A 21,625-nucleotide genomic window follows, 5' to 3' on the forward strand; every position below is an offset into this window, starting at 1 on the left:
TCTGGAGATTTCACTCAATCAAGCTACATTTTTGCAATTAACTCAGAACAAAACTGCATCCTTCTGACTTAGATGTAGCCATTCTAATCATTTATAGAAAATAATGCTAGCCTAGTTCAATAAAAGCAAAGTACTGAAGATGCTAGAGATTGGAAAACAAAACTGGAGAAACTCATTAGGTCTGGCAGTATCTGTGCAAGAGGAGACAGTATTAAGCCAGTCCAGTGAGATTCTCTGGAATTCTGCATTCATGTTAGTCTACTTAATATTGCCTGGAAGCATGTGAGAAAGATATTTCATTTTTGCTCAAACCATTCTGTTTTGTTTCTTGCAGCTGAAAAGAAACAAAGAAACTACGAAAGTAAAATTATGGTTGGTGTTGCAAGAAAAATAACTTGAGATTCCCCAAGTAAAATGCCCAAGAAACAATATTTGAATAACTAAATCAGAATTTAGTTTGTTCTGTGCAAGTACATCTCTCACTTCTTTCCAGAGAATACTTTAGGAGTACATAATTCTTTTTGCCCATTCTTCAGCACTCACTACCAACTGTACAACCCAAAATCATGCTTTTTAAATTAAAGTTATTTCTTCTGCTAATCATCAGTTTTGTAGCACTGTCCATCTCTAATTGGCCAAGAGAAGGTAATGATCAGCTGCCTTCTTGAACCTCCTGTTTATCTTCCTTGGATTCCAGCATCTGCAGTTTTTTTTGTCTTTAAGTGGAGAATGCTTCATCACACACCCAATTAGTGCATTGGGAATGTTGGACAGGCCTGGTGAGTAAGAAAGGGAGTTACTTATAGAATTCCCAGCCTTTGGACTTGCCCTTTTAGCCACAGAAATAGTGCAAATGATTTTTTCAATACAGGAAAAAGTTTAAATAGACAATTTAAAAATCCACCTGCTATCAAAATCAGATCATAGAATATAAAACGATTCTAATTTCCTACCAAATGATATGATGGATATAACAGATAACATGGTGTATACAAACAATATTCTTTTGATTTAAGAACACTCCAAAACAACATTTCAAAATGAACCTTGCAATTAAAATAATTTATTAGAAGGCATTTGAAATAATCTGATTGACAGCATTTTATCAAAAAGTGTAGCCAATAACCTCAAAAAGATTTGGATGCACTGAAGACAAAATACAAGTCTGTCAATCCATGGTAAAGGTAGTTATGTATGGGATCCTAGAGCATAATGACTTTTCAGGATTGTTGAAAGGTGTAAAATGAATGCCCAACCATTACTACTTATTTCACTTTTGAAGTGTGTCTGGTCATCCTTCTGACAACATCCCATTGCTCCAAACTGCTAGGACTATGATTAAAGTTTAATTAGTTTCAAATGTTTTGCATGGTGTCTGATATGTTATGAATGTTCATAACATGTGTACATAACATAGCTACTTGATGCCACACTATTGAATGCTGGCTTGATGTTAAGGACAGTTACTGAACTCTGGAATTGTTAGTCCTTGTTTGGCTCAAAGCCATAAATGGAGGTCTGCAGCTTGACACTCCTGGCAGAAACTAGAGTAAAGTATTGGTGAACTAGGGGCTTAATATGTACATGTTGTTAACCAGGAAGGCTATTATATTTACAATTATCAGCAAAGTGATGGAAGATCGACATATGGGGCAGTAATTAGTTACCTTGGATGAGAGCAACTTTTTGTAGACAAGATATACCTGGGCAATTTTCCCCTACATTGTTGGCTAGGTGCCACTAGTTTTAGTACAGTTTGGCTCAGGGTGCAATTAGTTCACAACTTCAGCACTATTACCAGCATGTTGTCAGGGCCCACAACCATTGCTACATCTCAATCCTCAACTATTTGTTGATGTTTGATTCACTCCATGGGACATCAAGGAGAATCTATTTTCATATTATTGAAATGGCAACACTGAAAGAAGACCGAGTTTCAGTCCACCAAATGGTCTTTGGCTTGCCATAAACTTTATGTTGTGTTAATAAGCCTGCTGAGAAAAGCTATATGACATCCCTGAGTAAGCAGATTCTTGAACCCAGACATTGAGTCAGAGGCAAGGACATAGCTATTGAACAAAACCTGGGAGTGCTAGTCCAGGATTCTCTAAAGGTTAACTTGCAGGTTGAGTCGGTGATTAAGAAAGCGAATGTAAATGTTGTCACTTATCTCAAGAGGGTTGGAATATAAAAGCAATGTGCTTCAGAGACTTTATAAAGCTCTATTTAGGCCCCATTTAGAATACTATGTCCAATTTTGGGCGCCACACCTCAGGAAAGACATAGTGGCACTGGAGCATGTCCAGCAGAGATTCACACGGATGATCCCTGGAATGGTAGGCCTAACATATGATGAACGGCTAAGGATCTGGGATTGTACTCAGAGTTTAGAAGGTTGAGGGGAGATTTAATAGAAACTTCTAAGCCATGCATTATCTTGTAATAGGTGGACGCCTGGAGGTTGTTTCCGTTAGGCTGGGAGAATAGGACCTGTGGGCACAGCCTTAGAATTAGAGGGGGTAAAATTTAAAAACAGAAATGAGGAGGCATTTCTTCAGCCAGAGAGAGTGGTGGGCCTGTGGAATTCATTGCCACGGAACACAGTGTAGGCCAGTATGTTAAATGTCTTCAAGGTAGAGATTGATAATTTCTTGATCTTGCAAGGAATTAAAGGGCTACGGGGAGATTGCAGGTAAGCGGAGTTGAAATGCCCATCAGCCATGATTAAGTGGCAGAGTAGACTCAATGGGCTGAATGGCCTTACTTCCACTCCTATGTCTTATGATCTTAAGCACTTTCATTTCGTCCTGTCCAGTATGACGCTGATACTAAAATGAGTGAATCAATGTTCGTGAATCACTTTGGGTTAGAAACATTGCCTCCATATCAACTGTATCAGTGGTCACAGAATCACACAGAGTGATGAGGTCCTTCAGCCCATTGAGGGCTTACTTTCAAAAGTGTACTACCTACACTTGGCCCAATTTTCCACTCTAACCCCATAACATTCAAGGCTATGATATTTCAAGTGCTCATCCAAGTCCTTTTTAAAAAAGGTGGAGGTTTTCCATCTCAACTACCCTGAGACTGTGCATTCCAGATGCCCACCATGTGCATGAAAAAGCATTTCCTCCAATCCCCACTAACCCTTCTGCCTTTTAATGTAAAATTATGTCTCCTTGTTATTAACCCTTTGACTATGGGGAACAGCAGCTTTCCTATTCACCCTGTCCATGCCCCTCAATCAGGTTCCAACCAAAACAAACTCATCCAGCTTCTTTTCATACCCGAAATTCTCCATCACAGGCAACATCCTGGCAAATCTTCTTTGCATTCACAATACAATCACATCCTTCCAGCAGTGAGGTAATCAGTGTACCCTAACTGCGACGTGATCAAAGTTCTGTACGAGAATGATCTCCCTGTTCTTTTAACCTATGCCTTGACTGATAATGGCAAACATCCTGTATATGCCTTAATGACCCTATCTTGCCACCTTCAGAGACCTGTGGACAAGCACTTTAGGATCCTTCTGTTCTTCTGGACTTCCTAGTGTCTTGCCATTCATTTGAACAGTCCCTTGCCTTTTTCCTTTTCCCAAAATTCAGGGTTAGAAGCCAATTTTTCACCGATCGGCCCATCTGACCAACCTGTATATCCTCTTATAATCTAGCATCTTCTTTCTCCACCATCAACTGCTTAGCCAACCTATGTCATCCACAAAACATCTTCCCCCACCACCCCCACATATTCTTATTTCCGTCATTTATGAATTCCACTAACAAGAAGAGGGATCCAGCACTGAACGGCACAACACACTAGGCTCGAGGCACACAAACAGCATTCTACCACTATCTGCTCCTGTCACTAAGCCAATTTTAGAACCAACTTGCTAACCTACCCTGGATCCCGAGTTTCTACCTTCTTTCAGCTTCCCTTTTGGGGCTTTGCTGAAATCCAATAGAAGTACACGAACGTATCCTTGTCTAAACATTTGGTAACCTCCTTGAAAAATGCAATTAGAGATTTATTAGGTATGACCTCCCCCTGACAAAACCATGTTGACTATCCCTGATGAAACATGACTAAATGGAGATTTTTTCCTTCACTACTTTTCTTTACCCCAGTAGTTTCTCGACCACTGATATCAAACTCATTGGTCCATATTCTTATAGTCTATTCCCATCTTTTTTGCAAAATGGAACCACAAGTGCAGTCCTCCAGCACCTTCCTTGTGGCCACAAACTATTTGAAAATTTGGGCAGGGCCCCTGTAATTTCCTCCCTTGCCTGCTGCAGCAGCCTGGGAAACAACAATTCTGCCCACTTTTAAATCTGCATAAGCCTCCAATGCAACCTTATTTATTTCAATCTGCTCAAATATTTCATAGACCATCTTCATACTTGTTAGTTGATTAAGTTGTTTGCGAATCAGAGTGATGCCAACACAGTTTCAACTTGCAGTGGAGATTACCACGAAGATCCCATCTTCAACTTTGCCCGAGATGTGATGATCCTCAGATTAAACTCACCACCAAGTGTCTCTAATGGGTGGGCAGTCTTACGGTATTCTGGGATTATGGCAACTTTACCTTGATGTCAACTGTATTACATCTTGGCTAGAATGTTCAAGTTGTAGTTTTAGCCAAAAGCTGTAGGTGTCACCCTTCAATTGAAGAAACACACTAAACAGCCATAATTGTCAGAATTGTAGTGTTAGCCAACTTAAGAGGACGTTTTGGAAGCATTAGATGAGCAGAAGAGTTGATGTTTTGGGCCTGGAACCTTCATTAGGGCCAGTGCAAAATGTTGACTCTCCTGCTTCTGACCTGCTGTGTTCCTCCAGCTCCACACTGTATTGCCTCTGACTCCAGCATCCACAGTTCTTGCTAATGGCAAAGGAATTGGAACTTCAGCATCTAATTTGAAAGCCAAGGCCAGTTCCCTTGGTTTAGTTTGTAAACATTCATGTTCTGTCGTTATTGACAAGATGGACACATGTTGAGAAAGCCATTTTTAAACTGTTCAGAACTTGAATTAGGTACAAGATATATCACACTTGCTGCAGATGACGCATCCATAGGTTTCTATCCATCTCCCGATTTGTTGAGCTGGTGGATTACTGCACGAGTGATGGAAGTGGCATGGGTTTCATAAATCATCCACAGCATACTGGACTTGGATTTTGCGGACTTTAGGATTTTGATCTGCTACACTGATTAATATTTGATCAGTATCTCATTATCTTTGTACAAGACATTCAGCCATGTAAAATTCTCCTTGCTGTAACACTTTCCTTTGATGAAGCCTCAAATTTTTTCCCCCCCCACTATTTGCTGTGGACACTGCAGCAAGAGGTATTTGCCAGGCCTCATCACAAGTTCATGCGCTTTTGCGATCAGTTCCCCCCCCCCCCCCCCAGGCCAATTGTCACATCAACCTTAGTCTTCATCAGTTCTCTTCTGCACCAAGTTCTATTTGATATCAATAGGATGCCTTGAAGGGTTAAACTTTTGGCACTTTTTCAAGCAGATCGATGTATTTGACATTCCCATCTCATGTTACCAAAGGTCTCTAGAGGTGGATGTGCAGAGTAGCATCATGCAGCAAGCAAGTCAATTTTAGTAGTTTGTTCTGTCCAAGATTTGTTGACAACTGGTATGAGTTTACAGTGGAACAAGGCTTCAAACAAAAAAGAAAATAAAATACATCACACAAACCAAGCCTGACGTCCAGGCTTTGGCATTACTTGACCACTGGTAATGGAAATAACATTAGGTTTGGATTGGAAAAATTTTCTGAAGAGCTGAGTCAGCTTCGGTTTCTCATCAATTGTCTCTTCTCTGCTAAGAAATTTAATTGCACAGGGCCATTTCAGTTTTAGACTGGTTTTTCAGTGCATCTTCTATCATGTAAAATTTAGTGGTGCATCTATGAATCATTGCTTACTACTTGTAACTTGCAAAATGCTCCAATTATTCTTGGATCTTGCTACCCATCTTTGTTGCTTCCACACGAATGGAGCACACCACTTCCATTAATCCAGTGCGAGACTTTTTTCCCCCCCAGGCTTGAATAACAGGGCCGTCTGCAGGGTGAGCATCAATTGACATGCCAAGAGTTGTTCCTGACGTTTTAGACTTTTCTTGCTTGGCCAACTTCAACCATTTCTACCAGTGCTCTTCTCAACTTCACTTTTAAGCCAGCTGCAAAGTGTTAACTTGGTGGCCCCCATTCGTGATGGTGATGGTGATGATTTTTTTTTTTTTAAAATGTACATTCAAGATTTAGGAGGTGCCAGCGTTAATCTGGGGGATAGACAAGGTCAGATGATCCCGGGTTATGGTCCAACAGGTTTATTTAAAATTGCAGGCTCTTGGAACATTGCGCCCTCGCCTGACAAAGGGGCAGAGACATCAAAAAGCTCATACTAATGGTGTGAGTGGAGTATCAACAGGCCGACTAATTAGGTGACCAAGAGAGTGTCATACAGTGACTAAAATCTCAACAACTGAAGGAATGACCTATATTCGATTAAATGAGGCAGACAGACAATTATATAAAATGCAGCAGTGCTGGAGACAAACCAAATGAACGGAATAACGTGATAGGTATGAGTCACATACTGAGGGTCTAACTGAAGTCATAAACAATCCAAAACTGCACAAACTATATTAAATATTTGATAAATTGCTATGATCTCTCTAAAAAAAAGGTGGGTGGTGTCAATACAGGTTAGCAAGGAAGATTTTACAGATACAGAACACAGCGTGGTGGGATCACATGTAGTACGGCATGAACCCAAGATCACAGATTCAAGTAACCATCTTCCAAAATACATAACACAGAATCACCAAGCAGAAACTGACAGCCAAGTTCTGTATCCGTAAAGACGGCCTCTTTTAATAGCAACTTTTAAATTCTCAACTTTTACCACCTTGAAGGGGCAAGGACAGCTGATGCACAGGAACACCCCTACTTGGACATTTCTCTCAAAATCTCAAACCATCCTGTCTTCAAGCTATATCAAACTGTTTTATTACTGCTACTTGGTCAAAATCATGAAACTCCTTTCCTAACAGCACACCTTAAGAACTGCAGTGGTTCAAGTAGCTCACCACCACCTTTTCAAAAGGTGGATTATGAATGAGAAATAAATACTGGTCTAAAATGCAACCAGTGAATAAATAAAATCATTTTTTGGAAAGAATTCTAACCAAGAGTTCAAGCAGATCTAGGCTTTTTAAAACAAAAAGAAAACTAGTTGTCAGGTTCTCTTCATTGCTCTTTCAAAAAAAGTTACTAAATTCAGTTTTCCCAGTTATTATTTCCTACTCAATCTACTTACATTGAATAATTTGAGTTACTCAGTTAGCTTTACTAGCATGAAACAAACAAAGTCACAGGAGTGATCACGAACAATTTCTGTATTCTCAATACATTATATTCACACAAACCATAATAAGCAATATACAGTAGTGAGTTCTGATATACTTTTCTTTCTTTTACTACTGAATACAAAATCAGATCGCTTCTCAGTTTGCCATTTGTTTGAATTATGCAGATTGAGGAAATGACTCAACAACTGTTAACTGAATTGTATACCAGGAAATAACCTCAAGCCAGCCACATTAAAAATTGGGTGTGCCTAGTATTTTCTTATTTTAACTGGTGCTGCTGGTTTGTTAGACTGCTAACCATAATCAAGTGAGACACTTAGTTCCCAAAAAGGAGAAAAAGCTACACAAGATTATTAAAAAAGGCTATACGTCACACAAAATATGCAGAACCATATTTTAAGAGCACCAAAATAATGCTTTCAAAAGGGTTCTTTTTATGTAGAAGAGACTTTAACTTACCACTGTTAGAGAGCTTCTTGTGAAACAGACTCAGGAAAAGACATGGTGCCTGCACAGTTATCCTTCACTCTGGAGCTCAATACAAACCCCTCATGGGCTCATGGAGAGAGACACACAAAAAAAAGCACATCACCAAGCAGAGTTTCCTCTGCAGAGGAAGTGGCAGACTAATTATCTTAAACGCATCAAGTGAGGTGACCGTTGCTTGGCTTCAGGGATTTGTAGTTATTTTGTTTAGCAAAGGCAAAGAACAAGCAATGCTCATCTAACCTTCATTAGTTTGAATTCTTCATGCCAACAGATTACACCAAAAGTAATACAATCGCAGAATATGGTTTAAAATTTCACAGGTTGGAAACAGAAAAAAAATGCCTTGAGGCAAGACAGAATGGCAACTACGGCTCCTATTCCTTAAATTCTCATTTCTGTAACACCTGCATTAAAAAGGGAATTAACTACAACTAGCCACAGACAATAATGCTGTCTCAGCCAGCGATGTCCACATCCCAGAAAACAAGTAGAAAAATTATTGTTTTGACATCTGCACTGCTCAGCAAGTCCACTTTAATGCTCAGAACGCCAGTGTCAATTCAATTGCCAAAAGGCCTCTTCCCATGCTGTACTGATTGCATTTAACACTTGTTAAATAGCTACTCATCACCCCAAAAGATGGGGTTGATGCAAAAGTCTGTAGAAATCAAGTATAAAAAGTGACTAGTTAGTTTTATCTTATTCCAAAAGTAGTGTTTTCTTGAAAAAGAAAAAATACCTACAGGCAAGCTCCTCATCTTGATCAGGTTCCTTTTTGTTTCTAAACGTAGAGCTATCCAATTGTAGCATCTGTGCAATGGCAGCATGGATCAAAGTGGCAGCAAGGACAGGTGGCAGATTTCTACAAGAATCAGAAAGCAATACAAGGCAATTATTTTAACAGTCAGGTACATCCTGATTTACAAATCAGAAGGTACAGTGGCAATGATGTGGCAAGAAGGAACAAGTGAACACAAATCAGGGCTGACTGATTCTTTTTCTTGAGCCAACACTTCATTAAATTCCCTCCAAATTCAGTATCTGTATTGCTAAATCCTTATGCCTTCAGCAACATCAGCAAGTACACTATCAACTTCCAAACATATACAGCATCCACAAGGTCATCCTCTAAAGCATGCTAGCCTTTCTACCTCACATTGTTAGAATTCTAAAGCTGTAGCTACACTGATCGGCCAACAAATTGATGAATTAAGGCTCAATACTGATCATACTTACATCATTCTGTTTATCTCTTACAAAAAAAAAATGTTACTCTGGCACATTCAATGGGCTTCTCTTGATATTTTATAAAAGGGTAAACCAAATGATAGACAAGCATGTCATTTTTGATAATTAAAGCTATGAATCCCTTTCAGGCGGTGGCAATGTCACAGAACCAGGTATCCAGGAGCCCAGTCCAATGTTTTGGGTGATATGGTCCAAAATCCATAGTATGTGGTGAAATTTAATAATAAAAAAGTCTGAAATAAAAAGCTAATCTAATGCTGATCATGCAACCACCTGTTGGACATAGAAACACTTTGGAGTCACATATCAATTATGGGAGGAACTCTGCCATCCGTACTTGGTTTGGATTACGGATGACTCCAAATCCACAGCAATATAGGTAATATTAATTGCTGTCTGAGCAATTGCATTTTTAACGTCCTCCACCCCACCTGCTTTGCTACAAAAATCTACATTCACATCTTCACTCAATTTTGGAAATTGCTATCAGCTAAAATCATTTATCCAAAACCATTCAGCCACTTTAGAACTCTGTAAAGAGAACAAAAAAAACCACTTGGTTACACAGTGGCTTTCACAACATGGCATCCTAAAGCCCTTTACAACCAAAGGCAGTTTCTTTTTAATTAGAAAAGTATGCTGTATTGTAAGTACAGGAAACAAGATAGCTAAATTGTGTACAGCCAGCTCCCACAAACAGTGTGATAATGTCTTGTGCAAGGCTAATTGAGGCCAGGAAACAGCACAATTCTCCAGATGTCTTCTAAATAGAATCAAACATTTTTTAAAATGTTCACTTGAGACAGCAGATAGGAACACCGTTTAACGTTTCATCTCAAAAGACAGAAATTCTGACACTGCAGTACATTTTAAAAGTTCTGCAATGGAGTGTCAGCCTAGATTGTCATATTCAAGTCCTGGAGCGGGACTTGAACATTCTGATTTAGAGGGTAGAATGTTCTCAACAGAATCACAAGCGACAATCTATGCAGTTTAAATGCTCAATTTCACTGGCTTCTACTACAGTACCAATTTAACTTCAAGAATCTCAATTTTAAAAATTCTTCCAATAGAGATAATCTGGAATTTGAGCAGTTACGGCAATTGAAGGGCTGTTCAGCCATTACTTGCATCTTGGAAGTGTTCAAAAACTATGATGTATTCCCACTTCCTCCCTCTTGTGAAATGTTTATGATCAGTCTGATTGAAATGTATGCTTTGTTTTCTGTCCCAAGCAATTTACTTCCTGTTTTAGTTGCAACTCTCAAAACACTTCATGTTATTTTGACGGATGCCATTTAAATCTTACATCACAGCATCTTCAGTTTCCCTTTTATCCCTACATTATGTTATACTTGCAAATACCCCTTGACAATATCACGGTGTGTGTATGTTGCTGACAGGGCCAACGTGTGCCCCTGAAGTGGCTTGCTAGACCATTTATAGGCAGCAGTTAAGAGGCAACATTGTGGGTGTACAGTGACATCTAGATCAGATTTAACAAGGATGGCAGATTTATTCCCTAAAAAGGACAATTGTGAACCCAATTTTTTAAAAAAAAACAAAAAAGAAGTGACAACTTCATCATTAGCGTTTGAGATTAACTTTCAGTTCAAGACTTTTTAAAAAAGGAATTTAAAATCCACTAGCTGGATTGGAACTCGTGTACCAAAGCATTGAATCGTTGATGTCTGGATTACTAAGTACAGTGACATTATCACTCTGCCACCCCCTACCTAAATATTTATACAACTCCTTCCTCTACCTCAAAACGTTCCAAAATAATTCAAAGATTCTCAAAAGGCCTGTGAAGTAGTCACTGCAACTTGGGAAATGCAGCAAAAACTGCACTGCAAGGACCACAAATAAAGACAAAGACAGTGTCTGTTTTTTCTGTGATGCTGGCTGAAGTGATTAAATGTTGAAGAACTGGGAGAACTCCTGTAATTCTTTTACATTAACCTGAAAGAGCAGGCAGAACCACAGTTTTAACATTTCAAAAATGAAACCTCCAACTACAGCACTACTTCAGTTCTGCATTGAACTTCATGGACTGTTACAGCGTGGCATCAATAGTGATTTATTACATCAATCCCATTATCACACTACTCACAGACGGTTATATTCAATTGTATCAGAGACTTCAGATAAAAGGTTTTTTACAAAAATCTTTAAAAAGTGCTTTATTTATAAATCATCTAAAAGATGAAGTACACAGGTCCACACAGAAAATACACTGAACTTCAACATTCCTTGTTACAGCTTCAATTCAGTTGCAGCAAATGGGCAATTCCTAAATCATAAAAGGAAACTATTCACATTCCCATGAAGGCATCTCAAAACTTAAATTCCCATTACATTTTGGGAGACCTTAGACCGCAGTCTTTCATTGCACCTCGATAGCTGCCCAAGCTTTAGTGCATCCCTCAGCACAGTCCTGGACCTGGCAATATGCCAGCCTACAACACCGGTGGAGGTCAATGCTTTGCACAGCAAGACCAGCAAGTTTCTGGCAGACAAAAAAAATAGAAAATGCCAGAGGGGGAAAAAAAAAACTTAGTAATTCTGGCCACAAATCGGTGGAGGAACGTTTGAAGTCCTGCTCTTCATGGCAACTCTTCAGAATGAGGTGATCTGGATGAAAAATAGGTGTCAATGATAGGTATGAATAATTGAAAACAGAGAGGAAATCCACGCCCTAAAAAGGCACAGTTCTTTCTTGGGGGGGGGGGGGGGGGGGGGGGGGTTGGTAAATTTGGTGTTGAGCTCTGAATTGTAAGTTGTTTAAGCAGAAAAGTGAAAAAAAAGGTTCCTCCAACATGCAGTGGGCTTTGCTGGAACACTGCAGCATGCCCAAGTTGGAAATAACATTTAAATGGCACACAACAGGTAAATTAGGATCATTCTTCAGAAGTAGAGTCACTGGACTGAATGTTAACTTTGTTGTTCTTTCCAGAGATTGTCAAACCTGCTGAGTTTTTTTACCATTTTGTTTTTATTTCAGATCTCCAATATCTGTAGATGTGTTTTTTTTTTAAAAAAAACACTCAAAATTTATCCCTCAGAGGATCCAGATTGGAAACTGCTGCACTTTCCACTACCCTGGCATCAGTCAATACATTGAAGATGAAATGTGGAACCTGCTGCTGCATGTCTCTATTTCATGCTGTACTTAGACTGAGTGATCAGTGAAGCATTTATTCCCCAGTGATACACTAAAGGAGACATAACAAAGCAGAGTGATAGTCCTACAGCATGGAAACAAACCCTTTGGGCTAACTGATTCACGCTGACCAGGTTTCCCAAACTGATCTAGTTTCATCTACCTGCTTTTGGCACATATCCCTCTTTTTAATGTACTTGTGCAAAGGTCTTTTAAAATGTTATAATTGTACTGACATCGACCCACTTCCTTTGGCAGTTCATTCTATACAGGGACCTCAGAGAGAAAGTTGTCCCTCAGGTCCCTTTAAAATCTTTATCCTCTCACTTTAAACCTATACCCCTCAGGATTTTAATAAATGTCTAAAACTCCCCCTCAACCTCCAACTCTAATGAAAAAAGTCCCAGCCTATCCAGCAGCTCAAACTCTCCAGTCTCAGTAACATCCTAGTTAAATTGGAAAAGGTGCAAAAAAAGTTAATTATTGCCCCTCCTATCAGAACTGTATGCAGCACTCCAAAAAGCAGCCTCACCAATATTATGCACAACTGTAACGTGACATGCACGTTCTGATCAATGAAGGCAAGCATACCAAATACTTTCTTTACCATCATGGTGTTCAGGTACGTAGTTCCTTTACAACTAGGTATATCTGTTCAACTCTCCTCCAAACCCTACCATTAAAGTCCTGCCTTGGTTTATTTAACATTGCTCCCTATAAAAGTCATCTTGTTACATACTAATTACTGAACCTCTTGTTTAAAAAGAGTTGTTGTGAGCAGCTCAAGAAAGGCGGAATAATTGTCATTGATCCTTGTTCTGTGACATTTGGTCCAAGGGCTTGAATCTCGAGACAGAATGACTGTCAATGGGCACAGGATCCTTCAGAAAAAAGACATTTCCTTTAACAGACACACCAGGAAATCTCATGTTCCTTTCAATAAGGATAGAGCTCATTTAGATTGAAAATTTAATGCTTTTATATAGGCAACTGAAGAGGAGGCAAGAATAAGAAGCTTGGGGAAACAAGCCACCGTGTCTCAAGGCAGATTATGATTATGATTATGATTATCATCCATTCACCTTTGATCATCACAGTTCTACGAACCTGCTTGACATCCAGTTTAAGATAAAAGCGTGGAGCTGGACGAACAGAGCAGGCCAAGCAGCATCTCGGGCCGAGACCCTTCATCAGAGAGGGGAATGGGGAGAGGGTTCTGGAATAAATAGGGAGAGAGGGGGAGGCGGACCGAAGATGGAGAGAAAAGAAGATAGGTGGAGAGGAGAGTATAGGTGGGGAGGTAGGGAGGGGAATAGGTCAGTCCAGGGAAGACGGACAGGTCAAGGAGGCGGGATGAGGTGGTAGGTAGGAAATGGAGGTGCGGCTTGAAGCGGGAGGAAGGGATGGGTGAGGGGAAGAACAGGTTAGGGAAGCGGAGACAGACTGGGCTGGTTTTGTGCTGCATGGTGGTTGGGGGGGGGGGGGGGGGGGGAAAAGAGAGAAGGAGAGAGAAAAAGAGAGAACGGGCTGGTTCCCCCAATGTAGAGGAGGCCACACCGGGTACAATGGATACAGTATGCCACATTGGCAGATGTGTAGGTGAACAACATTAAACCACCTCCTGGAAAAAAAGTATCCATGTAATTTTGGTGCAACTTCCAAGCTGTTAGTGAGGACACTTTTGCAGCATCAGCTGGACTAGTTGTCTGCCTTGTGATTGGTATTAGGATTGCTGGATGTTCATTCTGAGCTTACTATCATTCTTGAACATTTTCATAGCTATTTGATATATCAAAGCAGCATGTTGGACTATTTCAGAGTACTCAAGAATCAACCACAGTGCAGAAACTGCAGTCCTCAAAAGGTTAGAGAGAGCAAGAATAGTACATGGTCAAAATCCAGCAGGAGTGGCACTTTATTGCCACATTAAATGCACAATATTTCTATCAAGTCCTAGCTGCCTTCCAAGCCCCCCCATTACGAATCGGTCTTAACAATTCAGACTGTTTGCCTAAAAGTTGATTCTACCAGTTTCAAAAATCCCCCCTACCCTGGCCTCATCCCATTAGCCAACCCGCTCTCATCCCCACCTTCTTGATCTGACAGAACCTGTCCATCTTCCCTCCCACTTATCTCTTCCTCCCACCTTATTGACCAATCCCCACCTGCACTTGCCTATCACCATCCCAGCTACCTTCCCCAGCCCCACCCCTTCTCTTTGAGCTCCCTTCACCCCTCCCCCAATTCTGAAGGATCCCGAACTGAAACATCAGCTTTCCTGCTCCTGATGCTGCCTAGCCTACTATGTTCTCTGACTCCACCATCAGTTCTTACTATTCCTACAATTATGCAAAGATTGGTGGTAGCTCAGAAATTTGGGATGAATTGAAAAAAACAAAACAGGAAGGAAAGAAAAGAGTTAGATGAGAGAAGGTAAAATACTAAGAATTTATATAGATTCAAAAAAAGTCAAAAAAAAAAGTGAACATTTGTCCTGATGCAAAGGGAGTCTCAGAAATTTAAAAAGGGACAGCAAATTTAAACAGGTATCTTATATCTGAAGAGATACAAAAATAGTTGTAGTTTAGGAAATGGAAGGAAAGGAACAACTCAGTAAAATAAAAAACGTGGTATTAAGTAAATTGTTGCAGTTGAGAGGGTTGACAAGTTCCCAGGGCCGGATGGATTTCATCTTAAAAATTCTTAAAAGAAACAAGTCTTGGAATAGTTTATTTGTTGGTTTGAATTTTCCAAAATTTTATTGGAAAATTGCAACTAACTCCTTTATTAAAAAAAAAGAGAGAAAGAGAGCAAAAGCAAGTAACTACAGGCTAGTTAGCTTAACATTTGCTAAAGGGAAAATGTTAGAAGTTTATAGTAGCGTTCTCACGCAGAGTCAACATGTATTTATCTTCTCTCAAACCATGATTTGCCTTGCAAAGAACTACAAATAACCTAGTTAAAAAGTAGTGGATAAAAAGGGAAACAAGAGGATATTTAGTACTTAGATTTTGAGAAATCATTTGATTAGGTGATAGATCAAAGGCTGTTGTTTTTTTTTGTTCTTCTACAAACTTGTTGCATAGCAGGAACATTGACTGGATAACTGAATACAGTAGGTATAAATGGCTTCTAGATTGCAAGACATAACATTCGATATGCACAGGAATTAGTGCTGGGCCTCAACTTTATACAAGTGACTTGGACAAGGAAACTGAAAGTATGCCTGATGAATTTGAGACACAAAAGCAGGTAAAGTAAAGTAATTAAGTTCAAACAGGACAAGGATGCTGCAAAGAGATGCAGATAGGTAAAGCAAGTGGGAAATATGAAGTTATGCATGCATTTTGGAAGGGAAATGTAATCATCTAAATGGAGACAGATTAAGGGGCATCTGTATATCCTAGCGCATGAATCACAAAGAGGTTAGCATGCATTCACAGCAAGTAATAAAGGAAAGGTGGAGGAGTGTTATTGCATGCAAAAGCAGCACATTATGCTTCAATTCTTCAAGTCACTGATGAGACCATGTCTTGAGTACTGTAGTTAGCATGGCCTGCTTAAGGAAAACAACGTAACACTTTGGAGGCAAATTCAGGAAGTTTACTAAATACCTGCAACGTAGGAGTTGTCTTGTGGCACAAGGTTAGTTAGGACAGGTTTGTTTGTACCTGGGTGTACAAATTAAAAAGGAAATTGATTTAAACTCAAGGCATTTTGAGGGCTCTTAACAGCTGTGGAATTAACATTTCCTCTCTTGGGATAATTTAGAACTGGGGTCCCTGTTTGAAGTTAGTAGGTCAGTTTAAAAGGAAGAAACTTTTAAACATCTCAGATGTTCACAAGTCTTCGGACTCACTTCTTCAAGGAGGCAGTGAAATTAGAGTCTTTGGATATTTTTAAAAGGCAGAGGTTGATAGATTCTTTGCTAAAACTTTAAAAGATTTGTAACTGAGGTATTGGGCAAGGTTGCTGACTTGCTTTTGTTCAGACATTTCATCACCATGCTAAGTTACATCAATCGGTGAGGCCTCTGATCATGCAACGTTGTCCTGCTCTGCTTGGAATTTATACTGTCTGGTCCATCATGACAAATAGTGTCATTTCTGGTTTGGTTCTGTATGGGTTTGTATGTGGAGTCCAATTCTATGTTTGTTGATTGCATTACGGGTTCAGAACCGTGCCTCTGGGAATTCCTGTGTGTCTAAGTTTGACTTCGGCTTTGTTGTCCCAGTTAAAAACTTTATGGACTCCATTATCCGAATGTACTGATATTAGAGGAAAGTTCATTGTGTCGTTTTGCTGCTAGCTGATGCTGATATTAGTGTATTCCAATGGCTAGTTTCCTTCCTGTCTTTCTGATGTAATGTTTGTGGCAGTCATTGCATGGTATTTTAAACTACTTTAGTTCTGCATGTTGTGGGAATAAGGTCTTTAATCCTTGAGTGTTTGTCAGAGTGGCTGTGGGCATGATTCCTAGTGACGTTAAGAGTCTCACTGTCAGTTCTGTTATTTTTGATGTCGGGCAGTGTGGCCAGCATGTTAGGGTGTACTGTGTCCTCTTGTTGTCTATTTAGTAGGCACCTGAGGATGAATTTTTGATAAGCAAAAGGTTATCAAGGATAGGTGGGAACGTGGAAGTAAATCAGATCAGTCATGAACTTAAATGAATGACGGTGCAAGCTCAAAAATAAAAAACGGGCTGAGAGAGAGGTCTATTCCTGTTTGTACTTTATGGTTCTATGTTCAAGGGCTAGCTATGAGCTATGTCTCTCCAAAAGTTACCTTCTTGCCAGCCTTTTGATGGTGTCTCTATAGACCCATCTGCACTCCGGAATATCATTTCTAAATGTGAAAATTCCAATATTCAAAATTATCTCAACGAAAATTTCAGATATTTATATCAGTGTAACACAAGTCTGCTTCTCTTACTGGTTTTCTGCTGTTCCTGTCATCATGGGAAATGGGAGTGTACACACTCAAACACATGCCTCTGGAACAACCCACTAAAAAAAGTTTAACAGTCATGAAGGTAAAAACCAAAGATCAGATAATAAGACTGAATACTTTTTGAAACAATTATGCAATCTGTTACATGCATTTTGCTTTTGGACAATTTTTACTCACGTTTCCAGCAAATTACACTAATAGGTCTCCAAATTAAAAGATCAATAGAAATAAGTTATGCATCCCAGAATGAATCCAAATCCAAATCCAACCTTCCAATCTAATTAAAAGGGCTGCATTCTTTAGATTAAATTTTCCCCACCCACGCTGACGAGTTATGTTCCTAAACAACTCCTTGCATAACGACGTCTATACCTTCAGAGTGCAATTTTCTTTCATTTTTGCACATCACAACCAGAGTCACTAATATCTTCACTTAGTACTTTGGTCTCTTGATATTCTCGAACAGTTCTCGAACAAAACCAAGTTGCAGTACTGTGTGCGCATTTAATATTAATATTTTTAATAATTACTTTCCCTTATATTGCAGGAGATTTTTAGGCATGAATGGAATTATATAAATTTATAAACATGCCATGGTTTGTTGAAATGGGGTGGGTGCTTAGTTGAAGTGGATGAGTGCAATTATGGTTACTGGTTAAGTTTGCATGGATTTCACAATTACCACCACTTAGACTATTCAGAAGCTTCTAATTATTAACTGATCTCACTCAATTAAAACAACATTATACTTCATTTAATTTAAGAGGTCGAAACAAACTAAGGACTTGAACTGTATTGACTTACAACAGTTTGGCACTTGCTCAATACATGTCAAAGCAGCTGCAAGTGACTGACTACTGGCTTCGTTACTATTGTGCTGTACACAAAACTACCAAATAGGTTGTTACAGTGCACAGCCTATCTATTCAGAGTTACTGTGTCACGTAGTTCAAATTGTCATCCTGTTTCAGGGATCCATTATCTAATTTAACCAAGACTTCAAAAGGCACAGAAGGGATTTTTAAATTTAAAAAGGGAAGACCAGAGACCAGTAGGTGTCAGTAGGACACCTGTGCCTGCAAGCATCTCCCATTAAAAATATAAACTGCCTGGCTTAATTTATTTCAGTGACTTTAGAAACACTCCTACTACAAGCTGCAATGGAAGTGTGCCTTCAGAACTTTTCCAAAAATATATTCTTGTACAAGAATATACAACATTACTTTTGCAACAGTTCAAGTTGGGAATTACCTGAAGTGCAATGCAGTTCAATTTCTTTCCAAACTCACTTGGCGCTGAGGTGCCCCAATACAATTACATGTAATTTTTACAACATATACTCCATGGCAAAAGATACCAACTGAGGGATTATAAAGTTTCCAGCTCCTTAGCAATTAATTGCAGGCAAACCTTGGACAATGCCCTTTATCTTGAACCCTTTGCACCAGCTAGTCCAAGCTTTAGCGAGTATATCAACATAATTTTAAATCTTGGAATGGGTCAGTCCATTACATTCCATCCCAGTCAACGCTTTGGGCAAAATGAAAGGATATCTTTCACTAAATTGGTGGTCCTCTAATAGCAGTTGACCTTCATCTGAAACAACCTGTAAGGCAGAGTACTGTGTCATGGACGTACTTCAGATGAAGAATTTTGATAAAAGCCTTTATATCTCTTACCAGATCTTCTTTGCAAAAGACATAATCCAGAAGCTAGGTACCAGTCTCTTACCGACTACAGCTGCCTGTAAAACAACATGCAAAACAGGCAAGTCTCTAGAACGCAAGAAAGAGTTAACAGGGAGGCCATTTCTAATCATCAGCAAGATACACCTTGGTGTATATCTGAAACATCCTGGCAAAGAGGCATTCTGCCAAATCTCTTTGGCAATCTGCTTAGGTAAAGTAGGTACCACCTTTTTCCACAAGGCCTTCAGGACATCAGTGCCTGACAAAATTGCGGTGAAAATGTTGCCCCTCTGCATAAACTTCTCCATAGGAGCCAGGTAGTAAAGCATGGCCCAATTGGCTGCAATGAGTCTGACATTCTTCCCAGAGATGGATAGAATCTTGGCAAGAGACACTCAGTACTCCTGTATAGGGTTCTCACACACACAGCTAATGACATAGCTACACAGGAAAAAAAAAAAGTGGTCCTCAGCATGAGGGACAAACTGAACACGTTTCTTCCCCTTAGCAAGCAGTAGCCCTGTGTAAAATCCATTTTTGATCCCCAAACAAAACCAGAAGATAGCTGGTGTGATCACCCAGCACAGGAGTGGAATGTGGACCAGATCTGCATCAGATACAAGCAAAGATCATCTGATCAGATTTTTACTCACAATGGAGCAGGAACAATGTTGTTACATGCACTTTACTGTTTTTTGGCATACACTCTGGTCCCAACAGACCAAATTCCAAGTGACTTCAGATTAATCTAACCTGATGTTAAAGGGGTAATGACTTGTCAGCTTAGTTTCGAAAGAAAATTACTTCACTCTAGCCAGGATTTACTTTAGTGAAGGGCAATATGAATTGGGTGCAGACAGTGTCTGCACCAACAGAACAGCCATACAGCAAGTGGTGATATCCCTCTTCCTCCACATCCTGTGCGTGTTGATGCCGCCATACTGAGCTGATTTTCCATATGGGCAAAGACTCAAATCATCAGTGCCATGCCTTGCCAGTGTCAAGAAAACTGTAGTTTTTGTGGTAGGGTATTACTTTACCGCTTGGTGATCATACTCAACATTACAGCACTGGAAGCAATCAGCAAAATATACTACTTTGAATGGACAATGAGCTCAGTACCAGCATTAGAAAAGCAGCTACCATTTCCAGCTGACAAAATTAGAATAGAAAACAACAGATTGAGCAGCAGGACCAAGACACTCATCTATAGGCTTGTATCCTCAACATATTGTTCTAGGGCAACTAAACAAAGACCTACCAAGAATAAAGACTCAGTATTTCAGGTATCTATGCGATATTCGTGCTAACACTTGAAAAGAAATTCACCAGTGTAGCAGGATAAACAATAACATGCTAGCTCTGATCAAAAAGGCTTTGCTGAATAGGAGACGTCTGCAGGTTGTATGATGACCAGATCGCCAAATTAAAAAAAAGTGTTCACAGCTGAATCAGGATCTCAAAAGAGAGTTTAAAGTGCCCAAAATTAAATCACAAGTGGGAAACATTAACTGGTGACTGATGCAAATGGTGATTCTCTAACTCGCCATCATACCACCATTTGGTTTCCGAACCGCCAAAGCAAATATAAACCCTGCAAATAAAGGTATCCCATACTACCAGCAAGTGATAACTGGCTGTGTAGCACTTATGGTAGACTTTGCCTTTCCAGAATTGGCTTGAGTAGTCATCACATCCAATGGATATCAAATGTACCTCAATTTGAGGTCACATTTTGATTATTATTCACAATAATCGTGACTGGTAGTGAAACACTCACCTGTCCATACTCCACTGAAACAGCCAGGCTGCAATTTCCAGTGCATTTAACAGACAAGGCTACCTTAAAAACAGTATTAGTCTCAATGTAAAAACTGAAGTGTAAAAATCCTGATGTTATACTTTGTTTTAGTCAAAGTCTGAACAAATTAGTATTATGAATCAATTTACAAAAGACAAGTCAATATTTCTCCACAAGACATTGGGGAAACCAAGCGGAGGCTTGGGGACTGCTTTGCAGAACACCTCCGCTCGGTTCGCAATAAACAACTGCACCTCCCAGTCGCGAACCATTTCAACTCCCCCTCCCATTCTTTAGATGACATCATGGGCCTCCTACAGTGCCACAATACCACCCGAAGGTTGCAGGAAGAGCAACTCATATTCCGCTTGGGAACCCTGCAGCCCAATGGTATCAATGTGGACTTCACCAGCTTCAAAAGCTCCCCTCCCCCCACTGCATCCCAAAACCAGCCCAGCCTGTCTCTGCCTCCCTAACCCATTCTTCCTCTCACCCATCCCTTCCTCCCACCCCAAGCCGCACCTCCATTTCCAAACCTACTAATCTCATCCCACCTCCTTGACCTGTCCGTCTTCCCTGGACGGATCTATCCTCTCCCTACCTATCTTCTTTTCTCTCCATCTTCGGTCCGCCTCCCCCTCTCTCCCTATTTATTCCAGAACCCTCTCCCCATCCCCCTCTCTGATGAAGGGTCAAGGCCAGAAACGTCAGATTTTGTGCTCCTGAGATGCTGCTTGGTCTGCTGTGTTCATCCAGCTTCACACTTTGTTATCTTGGATTCTCCAGCATCTGCAGTTCCCATTATCACTTTCTCCACAAGATACTAGCTTTCATATATTCACAAAAAGGTGTTTACACTGTTTGAAGAATTTGTTAAACTTTAAAAA

The 21,625-nt window shown here is 39.9% G+C and overlaps 1 protein-coding gene across 5 annotated transcripts in view; it reads right to left on the minus strand.

The window, feature by feature from the left end:
• ppm1f (protein phosphatase, Mg2+/Mn2+ dependent, 1F) overlaps window positions 1–21,625 on the minus strand; it is a 65,837-nt gene that overhangs the window by 33,409 nt on the left and 10,803 nt on the right. For 3 of the 5 annotated variants that reach the window (XM_048556298.2, XM_059655139.1, XM_048556297.2), the window contains exon 2: window positions 8,632–8,750. The exons of 1 other annotated variant lie outside the window; for it this stretch is intronic. In XM_048556298.2, the coding sequence (XP_048412255.1) occupies window positions 8,632–8,750 (119 nt within the window). Of the gene's footprint in view, window positions 1–7,858; window positions 7,930–8,631; window positions 8,751–21,625 lie in introns of those variants that run through there. One more of the 5 variants, XM_059655141.1, reaches the window with a different exon arrangement.

This window comes from Stegostoma tigrinum, chromosome 26 (genome assembly GCF_030684315.1).
Source record: "Stegostoma tigrinum isolate sSteTig4 chromosome 26, sSteTig4.hap1, whole genome shotgun sequence".
In the NCBI taxonomy this organism is placed as follows: Eukaryota; Metazoa; Chordata; class Chondrichthyes; order Orectolobiformes; family Stegostomatidae; genus Stegostoma; species Stegostoma tigrinum.